Raw genomic sequence first — 15,467 nt, 5'->3', positions numbered from 1 at the left:
TGTCTCTAGCTGTGTGACCTCAGGCAAGTTGCTTAATCTCTCTAAACCTGCATGTCCCCTCTTAAGGTCTATGAGAAGGAATTGAGGTAACACATAAACACGCTTAGAAGAGGGCCTGGAATGTGATAAGAGCTGGAGAAATGCAGTTATGGAAAGAGAGGCTGTACATGTGAAGTGTTCTGGAGCTCGGGCTGTCCCGTGTGGGCAACATCCCTGATGGGTCATTCTCGAGGAGCCCGGAGGGGTTAGGTGAGGACGGGCCTGGGTCTTCCACGGCCCTTTAGCCGAGGGTTTGGCTGAGTTCAGCAGCTGCTCACCCCTTTAACCACATACTAGCTCCTCACAATGAAGGAGCCGGAGGGCTGGCATCCTCTCTTTTTGCCAAAGAGGACGCTGGGAAGCAGAGGGTCTCGTGAGCTGCCTGAGGTCACCAGGGGAAGAGATGGCAGCCTGGCTCCAAGTGCAGAAGCGCCCGTCCCCTGACCTTCATCTCTTTCAGACCCTGGCCCACCACACCAGAGCCTCTGCTCAGGCTGCAGGAGCTGGGGCCAGGAGCTGTGATCCTAAGGAGGGAAGACGGCTCTGCTGGGCCTGGAGGGAGAACGGGTGACTTCTGGGGCTGGGGCAGCAGCAGTCCTGGCAGCTAGGCTCTGGGCCCAAGGGGGCATATGACTCAGAGCTGGCTGATTTTTTTTTTACTTTTTGGCAAGACTGTGCAGCCTCTAAGGGATCTTAGTTTCCCTGACCAGTGATGGAACCCTTGCTCCCTGCAGTGGAAGCATAGAGTATTAACGGCTGGACCACCAGAGAAGTCCCAGGGCTGGCTGACCTTGAGGGTCATGTACACGTGGCTTTGACCCATGGGACCCAGTGCCCAGGGGACACCCTATTCTCTAGGTCTCACCCGCCTGGACTGGCAGCGGGGCTACAGCAGTGAGAACAATAGCATCTCCTGCCCTGCTCCGGGCCCAGCACCAGGCACAGTTCACCCCAGAGACAGTGGACACACACACACACGCACGCACGCACGCACGCACGCACGCACACACACACACACACACGCTGTAAAGTCATACCAGGGCCATGTCAGGAGTGGACACGCCCGTGGAAGATGACCACCTCCTGTCCCCGCAGAGGGCTCTGTATGGGAGGTCCAGGGAGCACTGGTGGTCCTGCCTCCTCAGCCCCTTCTGAATGAATACAGGGGCGACAAAGCCACCATTCTCTCATTCAGTGTGCTGGGCTAGGCGCCGATTTCTGGGACACAGCAGTGAGCAAAACAGATAAGTCCTTGTTCCCGTGAAGCTTATCTACTGGAGTGGGACTAAAAGGCCCTGCTATCTCCCTTTCTGCTTTCCCCTTTAGGCACTTGATTCTCTGCTAAACCTTGTCATATTAGGGGATGCGGGGAGCAGGGGTATATGGGAGAGGCAGGGACCTCTGGACATGCCAGGGAGCTGAGGACAAGTTGGATCTTGGCAGGCTCTGCTTATGGCTGGGTGGAGTGGGAAATTCACCACCTTCCCTTTTCCCATCTCCGTGTCAGATATGATCTCCCGATGAGGTCTGCTCCCCTGGATGGCGGCCAGGGACTGTCGGCACAGCCCTCCCGGCTTCTAACTGCCTGGGGTTCCAAGGAAATAATTCTCACCTTCTGCAAACATATCATCCAGTGGGAAGGTACAAAATTAATGTGCACCATCATGTGGAATGTTGATATTTTGCTTTATGACTTTTTTAAATTGGAGGGTAGTAGCCTTACAATCAGAGAAGGCAACGGCACCCCACTCCAGTACTCTTGCCTGGAAAATCCCATGGACAGAGGAGCCTGGTAGGCTACAGTCCATGGGGTCGCTAAGAGTCAGACACGACTGAGCGACTTAACTTCCACTTTTTCCTTTCATGCACTGGAGAAGGAAATGGCAACCGACTCCAGTATTCTTGCCTGGAGAATCCCAGGGACGGCGGAGCCTGGTGCGCTGCCGTCTATGGGGTCGCACAGAGTCGGACACGACTGAAGCGACTTAGCAGCAGCAGCAGCAGCCTTACAATATTGTGTTGGTTTCTGCTGTACAATGTGAATTAGCCATAACTCTGTGTGTGTGTGTGTGTGTGTGTGTGTGTGTGTGTGTGTGTATACACACACACATATATGTATAGGGCTTCCCAGGTGGTGTTAGTGGTAAAGAATCCACCTGCCAATGCAGGAGACACAAGAGACGTGGGTTCGATCCCTGCGTTGGGAAGATCCCCTGGAGAAGGAAATGGCAACCCACTCCAGGGTTCTTGACTGGAGAATCCCATGGACAGAGGAGCCTAGTGGGCTACAGTCCATGGGGTCAAAAAGAGTCAGACAGAACTGAGGGACTGAGCGCACACACACACACACACACATATGTAGGTAAATATATCTCCCCTCCCTCCTGAGCCTTCATCCCCTTTCCTATCACTCTAGGTGAAATAAGTCAGAAACAGAAAAACAAATATTGTATATTAATGCACATATATGGAATCTACAAAACAGAACTGATGAACCTATTTGCTTTATGATTAATTGTTCTGAGAGTCGTTTTCACTTACCTGTGTGTCGCCTCCCATCTGGATTCAGGTTCCAGCACAAAATCTAAGGTTCTACAAAACCAAGAAAAGCTCTGTAAACGTTTGAGTGAAGACATGAAGACAGTCTGAGGGTGAACGGGTCAGGCTTTATAAACAGGGTGGGCAGCACCTGGCACTGGGGACCGGAGCTTGTGGTCTGTGCTGCCAGCTGGAGCCAAACGCAGGATTGGGTTTACTCCCTGTTCAGTGAGGAGAGCTGGGGAGATTTCCTCTGCATCCTTCAGACTAGGGTACACCTCTGAGGGGTCTCCAGGGACTAACGACTATAATGGGCTTCCCAGGTGGCTCAATGGTAAAGAACCGTCCACCAATGCAGGAGACGTAAGCGACATGGGTTCAAACCCTAAATCCGGAAGATCCCCTGGAGGAGGGCATGACAACCCACTCCAGGATTCTTGCCTGGAAAATTCCATGGACAGAGGACCTGGTGGACTGTGGTCCATACAGTCGCAAAGAGTCAGACAGGACTGAGCGACTAAGCATGCATGCGAAGACTGTAGTGGTTAAGGAGGCAGGCTCCAGAGCCTGTCTAGGTTCAAATCCCAACTCTTAAGATCAACAGCTGGGTGATCCCAGGGCAAAAGTACTGAACTGTTCTGAGCGTCACCCATCTCATCTGTAAAATAGGTGTTGTTAAAAGAATTCAGGGACAGGCGATAGAAGGAAGAGTCTAGCATGGAGCTTAGAAGGTGGCAGGCAGGTGAAACACTGGCTTCAGTATGGCAACGCAGAGTAGATGGACAGCACTCACACTTTAGCTGCGTCGGAATCCCCTGGAGGCTTGTGAAAACACAGATGGCTGGGTTCCAGTCCACGTCTCTGACTCAGCAGGTCTAGGGTGGTGTCTGAGAATCTGTGTTTCCAACAAGTACCCAGGTGCTGCTGCTTCAGGGACCACACTTTGAGAACCACGGGTATGTAACAGAAGAGAGAATTCAGGTGTAGGGTTCTGGCACTAGGACTGTTTCTTATTATCTGATGACTTTGGGCTTCCCTGGTGGCTCAGAGGGTAAAGCATCTGCCCGCAATGCGGGAGACCCGGGTTCGATCCCTGGGTCAGGGGGGAAGATCCCCTGGAGAAGGAAATGGCAACCCACTCCAGTACTCTTGCCTGGAAAATCCCATGGACGGAGAAGTCTGGTAGGCTGAAGTCCATGGGCTCGCGAAGAGTCAGACACGGCTGAGCGACTTCACTTCACTTTGGGCAGCTAATCTCTGAGCCTCAACATCTTCACGTGTAAAACGGGACTGTTAGTACCCACTTCACAGGAATTCCCTGGCAGTCCAGTGATTAGGACTCTGGGCTTTCATTGCCAAGGGCCCAAATTCAATCCCTGGTCAGGGAACTAAGATCCTGCAAGTTGCTTGGTGTGGCCAAAAAAAGAGAAAAACCCACTTTGTAGGGGTCATGCCCAGGATACAATATTCTCGGCATTCAGTTATCATTGTTTAAATTCTGGCCAGCTTGTTGGTCCTGGCAGGATGGGGCGGGGTTACCATGAGCAGAGGTGGGTCAGGCAAGCTTGGGGAAATGCTGCCAAGAACCCCAACGCCAGGAGCAAAGTGCCGGATGGGTCTCGAAGCCCCAGAGCAATGTGCTTATTCAGAAAGAACTCCTGCTCCATTTCTTTGGAAGTTTCTGTGTGGCAAATCCATGATTAACTTTGGTCCCTGACCCAACCCCTTGGCCAGATTTGAGGGTGGAGGAGTAATTTGGCTGCACTGGGTCTTAGTTGAGGCACGTGAGATCTAGTTCCCCAGCCAAGGATCGAACCTGGGCCCCCTGCATTGGGAACTCCAAGCCGTACCCACTGAAGCGCTAGGAAGTCCCTCTAACCTCCTTTTGTCAGAGAGCAAGTCACCTCTGGACTCAGCGGGATCAGCGGCCCTCCGGCCCGGCCGCGCGGTGCGCTGGCACCCCCTGGCGGACAAGGGGTTACTGCACACCCTCCCGGGGCGGTCTCCGGCGGCAGGGCCCGCGGGCACCTGGGGGAGGGCTGGCGCCTTGCAAGGCTGTGCCCCCAGCCTGAGAGGAGACTTCTGGACCAGTTGGGTGTTATTACGGGAACAGCCCGCGGACACCCCACCCGCGGTGGATTAGAGACTATTGACTTTTAAGGGCGAGACCCACTGCGCTTGGCACAGCAAGGCTGCAGGCTGAGCGCTGGCCCCAGACACAGGCCTTGGGGCTCCGGGCCTCTGCAGGCTTTGGCCTGAAGACCAGTGGCAGCGGCCAGCCTGAGTCATTGGTTCCCTGAGGCGGGGAGAAAGGGCCAACCCTGGGCCAGGGGCTTCTGTTTGATATTCACTGTCCAAGCACCACGCCCCTCACCCAGCAGTTCTTGGGTCTGCAACCCCACCCTCAGAGATCCCTTCTTTTTTTGCCTTTTCTGGAAAAACTCCTTGAGTAAATCCTTCAGATAAAAAAATTCAATGCTGTCATCATTTATTGTGCATTTAATGTGGGCAAGCCACCGAGCTGGGCACCGTGGGGACCCAGGAACATGGAAGATACAGTCCCCCCAGGAAAGCAGGCACTGGAGGGGCCTCCTGGAGAGGAGAGTCTAAGAAGGGAGGGGTAACCCGGGGGTGGGGTTGAGGGGTGGGGGGGCCACGGGGAAGAAAGGCCTTCAGTCCTGGAGGGAGCAGAGCAGGCGGAAGGGTGGGGTGTGTTCACGAACGGTGAGTCATGTGGTGTGGCCCAGGAGGGAGGGTGAGTCTCGGCCCCTCCCGGGAGGGAGGGGAAACAGGACACAGGCTGGAGAGGGAGGTGGGAGCCAGCCAGGCAGGGTGTTGGGGTCCAGGAGTCGGGTCTGCACAGCAGGGAACCCAGGGTAGGTGGGCGTCTTGTCTGAGAACCTCCCTCCCTGAAAGAGGCTCCCCGGGCCGGTGAAGAGAAAGGTTTCCGATGGGATGGGCTTGTGTGACTGTTTAGTGTTCTCTTGGCAACCTTGGCGACCTCATGGACTGTAGCCCGCCAGGCTCCTCTGTCCATGGGCTTTGGCAATGATACTAGTGGGTAGCCATGCCCTCCTCCAGGGGATCTTCCCGACCCAGGGATCGAACCCACGTCTCTTACATCTCATGCATTGGCAAGGTGGGTTCTTTACCCCTAGTGCCACCTGGGAAGCCCCCCTTGGGTGCGGAACCATTTCAAAGATGGGTGTGAGGGGCTGCTGAGATGACAAAGGGGAATCTTGAAGTGTGGGCAGGGCCAGGCCAAGTCAGAACCCAGCACTCAGATGCCTCTCCGCCCACAGGTGGGAGTGTGGTCCTGTGTGGGAGGGACTTCCCTCTCATCTCCTCCTTGCTCTAAGGCTTCAGTCTTCAAAGCACATTCACCCACGTTATCTCACTGATCTTTTTGACAGCCCTCTGAGCTAACTAGGGCCTATTCCCGTTTTACACACGGAGAAGCTGGGGCCCGGGTAAGACAGAATTATAAATTCTGCTTTATATTAATTATTGGCCTCCTGGGGTCCATACTTCTTTTTCTAAAAATAATGTATTTACCTTTGGTCGTACTGGGTCTCCAGTTGCATTGAGCAGGGGGCTACTCTTTGTTGTGGTGAGCGGGCTTCTCATTGCGGTGGCTTCTCTTGCTGTGGAGCACAGGCTCTAGGCGCGCAGGCTTCAAGAGTTGTGGCCCATGGGCTTCAGTTGCTCCAAAGCAGGTGCAATCTTCCAGATCTGGGATGGAACCCATGTTCCCTGCGTTGGCAGGCAGATTCTTATCCACTGTACCACCAGGGAAGTCTTGGATACTGTGTTTTAATTTTTGTTGTTGTTGTTTTATGATAGTTCAAACACTTAGAGGGGTCAAAACCCAAAACATCCAGATGAAAGTTTCTCTGTCATCCCTATTCTCCCAGCTGCCCGGGTTACCTCTTAGCAGTGTGAACTCTAGCCTTTTGATTATGGGTGTTGGGCCCTTTCTGCAGGGGCTCAGGACACAGCCCTGCTGTGTCCAGGGGAGCCCGAGGCAAGTGTCGCCCCGGGAGGGGTGTTATACCTCCCCTGAGCAAGTGTACATTCGGTCTTCTTTCATCTGAAGCCACAGGAGTCTATCTTTAGATCCTAAACTCCTTGGAGTCTGGGAGTCTATCTTCTGGGAGGCTGAAGTGTAGGAGTTACAATTACAGGCTCTGGCAAATAGGGAACTGGCATAAAATCTGTGTTGCCAAACCTTGAACAAGTTACCTAGGCTCTCGGAGAGTCTCCTTTTTTTTCAACTACAATAATCACAGGTTCGATCCCTGGGTCGGGAAGATACCCTGAAGAAGGAAATGGCAACCCACTCCAGTATTCTTGTCTGGAGAATCCCATGGACAAAGGAGACTGGCAGGCTACAGTCCATGGGGTCGCAAAGAGTCAGACGCGACTGAGCGACTGACCGACAAACCAACCTAAGGGTGCCCTGACCAACTTCATGGGACTGTGTGAGGACGGGATAAGATGACTTATGTCCTGTCTTTAGCCAAGTCAGGCACAAGGTCTGTAATCTGTAAGAGGAAACTGCTGTCATCCCCAGTTCTGGGGCCTACTGTGCAAGCCCATAGTAGGACAGACCCAGGCACCTTTTCACACTTAACCCAGGCAGAGGCTGAGGGCTCACAGGTGATAGGGTCTACATGGGGGCTCATTGTTAAGACGGCTCATTATGTTGACCTTGCAAACAAAGAATAAATCACAGTGATCCTTGAGACTGACCAAATTGCCCAAATGGCATCCTGTTATCTCACTGACGCCTATCTTCTCAAAGCTGCAAGACCACCAGATTGCAGACCTCTGGCTACGTGACCATCCCTTTGGAGAACTTTTCATTGGGGGGGGGGGGGTATAAGAAGGACTCTGTCAGAAAGGGAGGATGCTGGTTCTCCTTAAGAGTCAGTCACCCTCTCTTTTCCCTCTAATAATTTTCCCTTTTCTTGCCTGACTGCCCGGTTTGCTCTCTTTTTCTCTGCACTCGCCTTACAACACCTCATTAAAGGTGAGTTGCATAGTAGGTCGCCCCAATCCACACACCTGAACGAATTGCTCTTCCTGGGCTAGGATCCGCCTTTCCCTTTTTTGAAACCAGCCCGGCTCTTTGCCATCTCCTGCCAGGTGGCTTTTCTGGGTAGTCGCGCATCTTGAGGCCAACACGGGGCCAACAGCCCACGGCTCCTCTGGGCCTGTTGTGTCTGATGCCCTGTGTTATAGCTGATCCACAGGGAAACTGCCATGTGGCTTTTCTCAGGGCTGACTGACTCAACAGAGGGTCACCCCTGCCCTGGAGCTGCCTAGGGTGAGTGACTCAGGGCCTCTGACCCTGGCCTGGTGTCCAGCTACCTGGACTCTGCCTCTTAGACGGTATATCCCCGGCCCCTGAGACTCCACTCAGAGGAGGGACTTCCCCACACCTAGACCACCCTGGCTTGGAAGGGACACAAGAAATCATCTCTCCTGCCTCCCTCATCTCGCAGATGAGAAAGGGAGCTGGGAGATGGGAATATCAAGCTTGTCGCAGAAGTGGGATTTGGACCTGGCCTGCCTCCTGTGGTTCCCTCCTGCTGTCACAAATCCCCCTCTCCTGGCCTTCCCACCAGGCCTGCTCCTCCTCTCAGGGCCCCCACTCCTGCCTCCAGTGGGCAGGCTCCAGGTCCTAAACTCTCCGAGCAGGGCATCTATGGCTTTTTGGTAGGACAGTTACTTACCCCCTTGGGAGAACACGCCTGTAACCTCGTTTCCAAGAAAGGGCAGAACAATCTCTTGGAGCGGGTGGCCCCCACCGATCTTACTGTCAATCAGTTCAGTTTAGTTGTCACTCAGTCCTGTCCAACTCTTTGCGACCCCATGGACTGCAGCACGTCAGGCCTCCCTGTCCATCACCAACTCCCAGAGTTTACTCAAACTCATGTCCATCGAGTTGGTGATGCCATCCAACCATCTCATCCTCTGTCCTCCCCTTCTCCTCCCGCCTTCAATCTTTCCCAGCATCAGGTGGTGGTGGTTCAGTTGCTAAGTCGCATCTGACTCTGCGACCCCATGGACAGTAGCCTGCCAGGCTCTGTCCATGGGATTCTCCAGGCAAGAATACTGGAGTAGGTTGCCATTTCCTTCTCCAGGGGATCTTCCTGACGCAGGGATCGAACCCGGGTCTCCTGCATTGCAGGCCGATTCTTTACCAACTGAGCTAGGAGGGAAGCCCACCCAGCATCAGGGTCTTTTCAAATGAGTCAATAAACAACTGCAAAACTGTGTTTACTTTTCTGCTCAAAAAGGCATTCCTTTCCTATCCAACCCAAGTTTTCTCAAGAAACAAAAATACAGGCCAGCAAGGATGAAGGGATAACTAACCACATGGCGGAACAATGGAGCAGTCCACGGCTTCAAGGGTTGGAACCCACACCAGCCTGGGGAGCTGGACTTGGCAAGCGGGCTGGGGACAGGGCAGTCTGAAACCGACCGAGGGCAGGGCGAGGAAGAGTGCGGGCAAGGCTGTGCCGGGTGGCGTGGGGCGCCAGCGGCCCGGGGCGGGGTCGGCGGGGTCCGCTCTCCACACCCACGTGCCCTTGCTGCCCAGAACGCGCCGAGCCCCCACATCGTGTCAGCAGAGCCGGCCTGGGTGCTCCGCCGGCGCGGTGGGCAGGCTGGGGGCCGCGCATCTCTAAGGAGGACCCCGGGGTCTGGGGGGCCCCCGCTGTCCTGGAGGAACAGTGCGGGCGCGAGGGCGGAGGTGAGGGGGGCCATGAGGGGACGCTGAGACAGACGCTGAGGGGCAGGGGTCCCTGTGAGACAGACCTCAGATGGCAAAAACGAGGCTCGGAGATCTCTTTCCGTCTCCCGAATGGCGTTTACTCCCCTCCCCGCCCCCCACACTTTGTGGGTGTGGAAACTGAGGCCCAGAGTGGGAGGCCCAGAGCCGGGGGGTGGGGGTGGGGGCGCCTAGGCCCCGGCCCCCGCCCAGAGGAGCCAGACAACTACAGGAGCCACGGGCGGCCCGCGCCCACCGCGCCGGCTCCTCAGACCCCCTGGGCGCAGGAGGGGCTAGAAGGGCCCTGGCCGGGAGAGGAGGGCGCTGGCGCGGGCAGAGGAACTGAAATGACTCAGGCCGGAGCGCGCCGGCCGGGCCTTTGTTCCCGGGACGCCGGGCCTTAAAGGGCCAGCGCCCGAGGCAGGCGCGCGCCCTGAGGCCGCCCCCGCCCACCCGCCGCACTCCTGGAGTGGCGGACGGGAGGAGGAGAGGAGGGGAGGGGGGGAGGGGGGAGGAGAATGGGAGAGGGGGAGGGGTCGCTCCTGGGCTCCCGCCTGTCAACAAAAGAGGGGCGTCCATCAGGATTCGGGGTTCATCCAATCGGATCCTTAGGCCATAGGGAAGGCCCCCTCTGGTCATTTCAGCCATCCCTCTGCCTCAGGGCAAGGCCGCACATAAACCTTCCAGAGGAATTGAAGAAAACCTTTCCCCTGTTTTTTGGGGCTTTCCTGGTGGCTCAGAGAGTAAAATATCTGCCTGCAATGCGGGAGACCCGGGTTCAATCCCTGGGTCAGGAAGATCCTCTGGAGAAGGAAATGGCAACCCACTCCAGTACTCCTGCCTGGAAAATCCCACCGACGGAGAAGCCTGGTAGGCTACAGTCCCTGGGGTCGCAAAGAGTCGGACGCGACTAAGCGACTTTTCTTTCACTTTTCCCTGCTTTTATAAAGATGCTATCACGGGGACCCCTTTCTAGGCAGCGCCTCCCTGGGTCTTACAACCATCTGTCTTCTAACCACAGTCCCCACCCTGCAGGGTGACCGGTCCACCCTGGCCCCAAGTCAGCATTGGGTCATTTCAACCCCTGTTTCACACCTTTGGTAGGTCTTAGGTCAGCCAAGGCAGACCTGTGAACGGGCTCCCATCCTAGCCTTTGTGGGTCCAGGTTTCACACCAACCCTGCCTTGTCAGTGGATTCCTCCGGGAGAAACACTAACCTCTACCCCAGGCCCCCAGCACCCACACCCCTGCTGCTCAAGCTGCTCCTTCGGACCCCGAGCACCACCATGTGAACACGGGGCAATGGTGCCCTGCGGGACCAGAACCTTTCAACGTGTCTCCCCCGCTCTGGGCCATCCTTAGGCCATGCATCCATCCCGAGCGCCCCTAAATGAATCGCCTCAAAACGCACCCCAGTTCTTTTGAGTGACTGCAGGTTGCCTGCAGCATTCAGTTTGCCCCCCGCCCCCACAGCCCTGCTTGTGACCCTTTCTTTCAGAGTAAGTGGCTTCTTGAGAATAAAACTTCATCTTAATATTTCAAAAGTAAATCAAATGTAAATTATGATGCGTCAATAAATTCTAGCTAAAAAGTAAAAACAAACAAATGAAGAGATTTTGACTGGCCTGCACTGCTATGTGCATACAGTCGTGCTCACAGACGTGTGTGTGATGGGCCGGGTGTGACAGCTGGGGTGTGTGCCCAAGCAGGGCTGTGGCTCCAAGGGTCCCCACGAGGTTGAGTTGGAGCAGGACCCATGAGTGGGCAGCTCCCGTTCCCTCTGTGACGCTCTGCACCCCGCCTTGGGCCACATCGTTCTGGGAGCAGAGATGCCTTTTCCTTTCCCACCCAGCCTCAGAACTCCTCTTCCTGTCTTCTGCGACGCTCTCCTCTCCGGGAAAACAGAGGTGGCGCTAGTGGTAAAGAACCCACCTGCCAATGCAGAAGACAGAGACTCAGGTTCGTTCTTTGGGTTGAGAAGATCCCCTGGAGAAGGAAATGGCAACCCACTCCAGTATTCTTGCCTGGAGAATCCCATGGACAGAGGAACCTGGGGGGCTTAAGTCCATGGGGTCACAAACAGTTGGACACAACTAAAGCGACTTAGCACACCCCTTCCCAGCCTCTCAACCACTTCCCTTCTGGAGCCTCCCGGGTAAGCCTGTATTTTGTCCCCAACAGCCTGGGAGCCTCAGCCCAGGGAGGAGCCCGCCCGTCAACCTGAACCGTTATGCCACCAAGAAGAGCCTGGCGGAGAGCTTGCTGGACGTGGCTCTCTTCATGTCCAACGCTGTGCAGCTGAAAGCGGTGCTAGACCGGGGTCCATCCTTCCATCACTACTCCCCGCTCATCACCCTCCTTAGCATCTCTCTGCTCCTGCAGGTGGTCATCGGAATCCTCCTCGTGGTCATGGGTGAGGAGCCCGGGCCTGGAGCTGGCCTTGGGGGGCGGGTGGGAAGAAAAATCCCGAATGCCTCCCTGTCACACCACGCATTTGCACAGTCATACACTAACCTGCTGTTAGCCCTGTGCACCTTCAAGTGCCCCAGTAACAATGACACAGTGCGGGCAGGCACCCTGACCTACCTCCTGGCATCCCATCCAGTAGCCACTACAATACCTGCTGAATGACTGTGCTCACTAACTCGTAGCAGTGTTCTCCTTGGAGCATGCATTCCCCGCTCTGAGAAGACCCAGTGTAACTTTCCAAAATCGGCTCTACTGAGTACCACGTGATTGGTGGTACTCAAACAACAGATTGGGAAAGACTAGAGATCTCTTCAAGAAAATTAGAGATACCAAAGGAACATTTCATGCAAAGATAGGCTCGATAAAGGACAGAAATGGTATGGACCTAACAGAAGCAGAAGATATTAAGAAGAGGTGGCAAGAATACACAGAAGAACTGTACAAAAAAGATCTTCACGACCCAGATAATCACGATGGTGTGATCACTCACCTAGAGCCAGACATCCTGGAATGTGAAGTCAAGTGGGCCTTAGAAAGCATCACTACGAACAAAGCTAGTGGAGGGGATGGAATTCCAGTTGAGCTATTTCAAATCCTGAAAGATGATGCTGTGAAAGTGCTGCACTCGATATGCCAGCAAATTTGGAAAACTCAGCAGTGGCCACAGGACTGGAAAAGGTCAGTTTTCATACCAATCCCAAAGAAAGGCAATGCCAAAGAATGCTCAAACTACTGCACAATTGCCCTCATCTCACATGCTAGTAAAGTAATGCTCAAAATTCTCCAAGCCAGGCTTCAGCAATACGTGAACCGTGAACTTCCAGATGTTCAAGCTGGTTCTAGAAAAGGCAGAGGAACCAGAGATCAAATTGCCAATATCTGCTGGATCATTGAAAAAGCAAGAGAGTTCCAGAAAAACATCTATTTCTGCTTTATTGACTATACCAAAGCCTTTGACTGTGTGGATCACAATCGAATGTGGAAAATTCTGAAAGAGATGGGAATACCAGACCATCTGACCTGTCTCTTGAGAAACCTGTATGCAGGTCAGGAAGCAATAGTTAGAACTGGACTTGGAACAACAGACTGGTTCCAAATAGGAAAAGGAGTATGTCAAGGCTGTATATTGTCACCCTGCTTATTTAACTTATATGCAGAGTACATCATGAGAAACGCTGGGCTGGAAGAAACATAAGCTGGAATCAAGATTGCCGGGAGAAGTATCAATAACCTCAGATATGCAGATGACACCACCCTTATGGCAGAAAGTGAAGAAGAACTAAAGAGCCTCTTGATGAAAGTGAAAGAGGAGAGTGAAAAAGTTGGCTTAAAGCTCAACGTTCAGAAAACTAATATCATGGCATCTGGTCCCATCACTTCATGGCAAATAGATGGGGAAACAGTAGAAACAGTGTCAGACTTTATTTTTTGGGGCTCCAAAATCACTGCAGATGGTGATTGCAGCCATGAAATTAAAAGACGCTTACTCCTTGGAAGGAAGGTTATGACCAACCTAGATAGCATATTTAAAAGCAGAGACATTACTTTGCCAACAAAGTCCATCTAGTCAAGGCTATGGTTTTTCCAGTGGTCATGTATGGATGTGAGAGTTGGATGGTGAAGAAAGCTGAGCATTGAAGAATTGATGCTTTTGAGCTGTGGTGTTGGAGAAGACTCTTGAGAGTCCTTTGGACTGCAAGGAGATCCAATCAGTCCATCCTCAAGGAGATCAATCCTGGGTGTTCATTGGAAGGACTGATGTTGAAGCTGAAACTCCAATACTTTGGCCACCTCATGCGAAGAGTTGACTCGTTGGAAAAGACCCTAATGCTGGGTAGGATTGGGGGCAGGAGGAGAAGGAGACGACAGAGGATGAGATGGTTGGATGGCATCACTGACTCGGTGGACATGGGTTTGGGTAGACTCCGGGAGTTGGTGATGGACAGGGAGGTCTGGCGTGCTGCGATTCATGGGGTCGCAAAGAGTCGGACACCACTGAGCAACTGAACTGAACTGAACTGAATACCACGTGGATGCCCCACGTGGTCAGTGAGGGAGAAGGCATTTCAGCACAATGGCCACAAACTCCTGATCTCTGAGGCGCTGTGGTGGGGAAAGCTCCAGGCTGTCATGCCCCCACCCCCAGGCCCTCATTTGCTTCTCTTCTCCACAGCTCGGCTGAACCTCAACGAGGTGGAAAAGCAGTGGCGACTCAACCAGCTCAACAACACAGCCACTGCCTTGATCTTTATCACTGTTATCATCAACATCTTCATCACGGCCTTCGGGGCACAGGAGACTGTGCTCCTGGCCCCCGGGACCCCTCTCTGAACACGGCCTGGAGCCCAGGTGAGGGAAGATGGGAGATGCCCAGGTGGCCCTTCTCACCTCTGCGGGTTTGGGCTGAGAGAGATGCTCGCCAGGCAGAAGGGGAAGAATGTAGACTCAGGGCAGGGATGAGGTCCTGGAGCAGAGCATGGGCTGGGACTCACCAAAGTCCTCTGTGCTCTCTCCTCCTAGGCTGAGCGTCTCTACAGCCCGTGAGGGTGGAGGCTGCGGCTAGTGGGGGAAGAGGGAGACACGGGTGTTCTCCTTGACAGAGTCACCAGGACCACGGGGAGCCAGCCGGCAGCAGCCTCAGGCCCTGCTTCAGGTTCGGATCCGAACCCGCAGCTGTACCCTGGGAAGCCGCCAGAGTGACTGTGTGACACTTGGGCCTGAGGCACTGGCCTGGCCTGGCCTGGCCTGCCCTTCTCTTCATCTCTCTGCTTCCCCTACAGGTGCTGGGCCTGGAACTGCTTCCTTCTCTCCCCCTTGATCTGCCAGGCTGAAGGGCACAGCGTACGGCTTCAGGGAGAGCTCCTAGACTTGGAGGGCAGTATAGACACCCCTGCTTCCTACCCTCAGCACTGGAACAAAGATGGGCTCTTCTCTGGGCTTAAGCGGAGTCATCTCGGCCTGGAGTCCTGAGCTCGGACTCGAGTACCACCAACCTGTCTCCTGGGCCTCGGGCATGCCTACGGAAGGCTGGGTCTGCCCAGCTTAAGGACTCTACTTCTGACCCCACCCTGTTCCTTCCCTCTGCTCCAGCCTGTTTTCTCTTTTCTGTAGGATGGAATAATTTCTCTCCATAAAGCTTTCTGCAGATATCCACCGTGAGTCAATCTTTGTGTCTTCGATTGTGAAGGCTTGAGCACCCGGGCGGGCGGCTGTCTCCATCTGTGTCCTGGAAATGGCTCAAAGGAGCAACCCCAAGCCTGGAGGGGGAAAAGGCTTTTAAGTCACTCCCTCTCCTCTGGGTTGTGCTCTGAGTCAGGTTTCCCTGCCCGAGTGCCTAGGGTAATTACCATCTGCTGCATCAGCGGCAGACCAGTCTGCTCTGGATGCTTTTTGAGAACCTCCAGTTGGCTGTCCCTTGGCTTCCCTGGTGGCTCAGACAGTAAAGAATCTGCCTGCAGTGCAGGGGATCAGGATTCTATCCCTGGGTCAGGAAGATCCCCTGGAGAAGGGCATGGCAACCCACTCCAGTATTCTTACCTGGAGAATCCCATGAACAGAAGAGCCTGGCAGGCTACAGTCCATGGGGTCACAAAGAGTTGGACATGACTGAGCAGCTAATAACAAATTGGCCGCCCCAGCTTTC

The 15,467-nt window shown here is 54.3% G+C and overlaps 2 protein-coding genes across 12 annotated transcripts in view; one reads left to right on the top strand and one right to left on the bottom strand.

Annotated features, from left to right (window-relative positions):
• Window positions 1–9,765, bottom strand: part of LOC145546643 (uncharacterized) — a 135,983-nt gene extending 126,218 nt beyond the window's left edge. Inside the window, exons 1-4 of one of the 3 annotated variants that reach the window (XM_081594098.1) lie at window positions 8,316–8,444; window positions 7,645–7,821; window positions 6,133–6,330; window positions 2,581–2,631 (exon numbers count right to left, since the gene is read on the bottom strand). In XM_081594098.1, coding sequence (XP_081450224.1) covers window positions 2,581–2,631; window positions 6,133–6,161 — 80 coding nt within the window. In that variant the 5' untranslated portion in view covers window positions 6,162–6,330; window positions 7,645–7,821; window positions 8,316–8,444. Of the gene's footprint in view, window positions 1–2,580; window positions 2,632–6,132; window positions 6,331–7,644; window positions 7,822–8,315; window positions 8,445–9,402 lie in introns of those variants that run through there. The other 2 variants (XR_014083092.1, XM_081594099.1) reach the window with 2 other exon arrangements.
• The window catches only part of NINJ2 (ninjurin 2), a 75,848-nt gene extending 60,872 nt beyond the window's left edge, over window positions 1–14,976 (top strand). For 3 of the 9 annotated variants that reach the window (XM_081594094.1, XM_081594093.1, XM_081594092.1), the window contains 3 exons: window positions 11,537–11,768; window positions 13,998–14,173; window positions 14,605–14,976. In XM_081594094.1, the coding sequence (XP_081450220.1) occupies window positions 11,537–11,768; window positions 13,998–14,155 (390 nt within the window). In that variant the 3' untranslated portion in view covers window positions 14,156–14,173; window positions 14,605–14,976. The other 6 variants (XR_014083089.1, XR_014083088.1, XR_014083090.1 and 3 more) reach the window with 6 other exon arrangements.
• Window positions 14,977–15,467: the final 491 nt, after the last annotated feature.

The sequence above is a fragment of the Giraffa tippelskirchi genome, chromosome 4, assembly GCF_054371585.1.
Source record: "Giraffa tippelskirchi isolate mGirTip1 chromosome 4, T2T-mGirTip1v1.2.pri, whole genome shotgun sequence".
Lineage (NCBI taxonomy): Eukaryota > Metazoa > Chordata > Mammalia > Artiodactyla > Giraffidae > Giraffa > Giraffa tippelskirchi.
The sequence above is the reverse complement of the archived record's forward strand: the minus strand, read 5'-3'. Positions and strand labels throughout refer to the sequence as shown.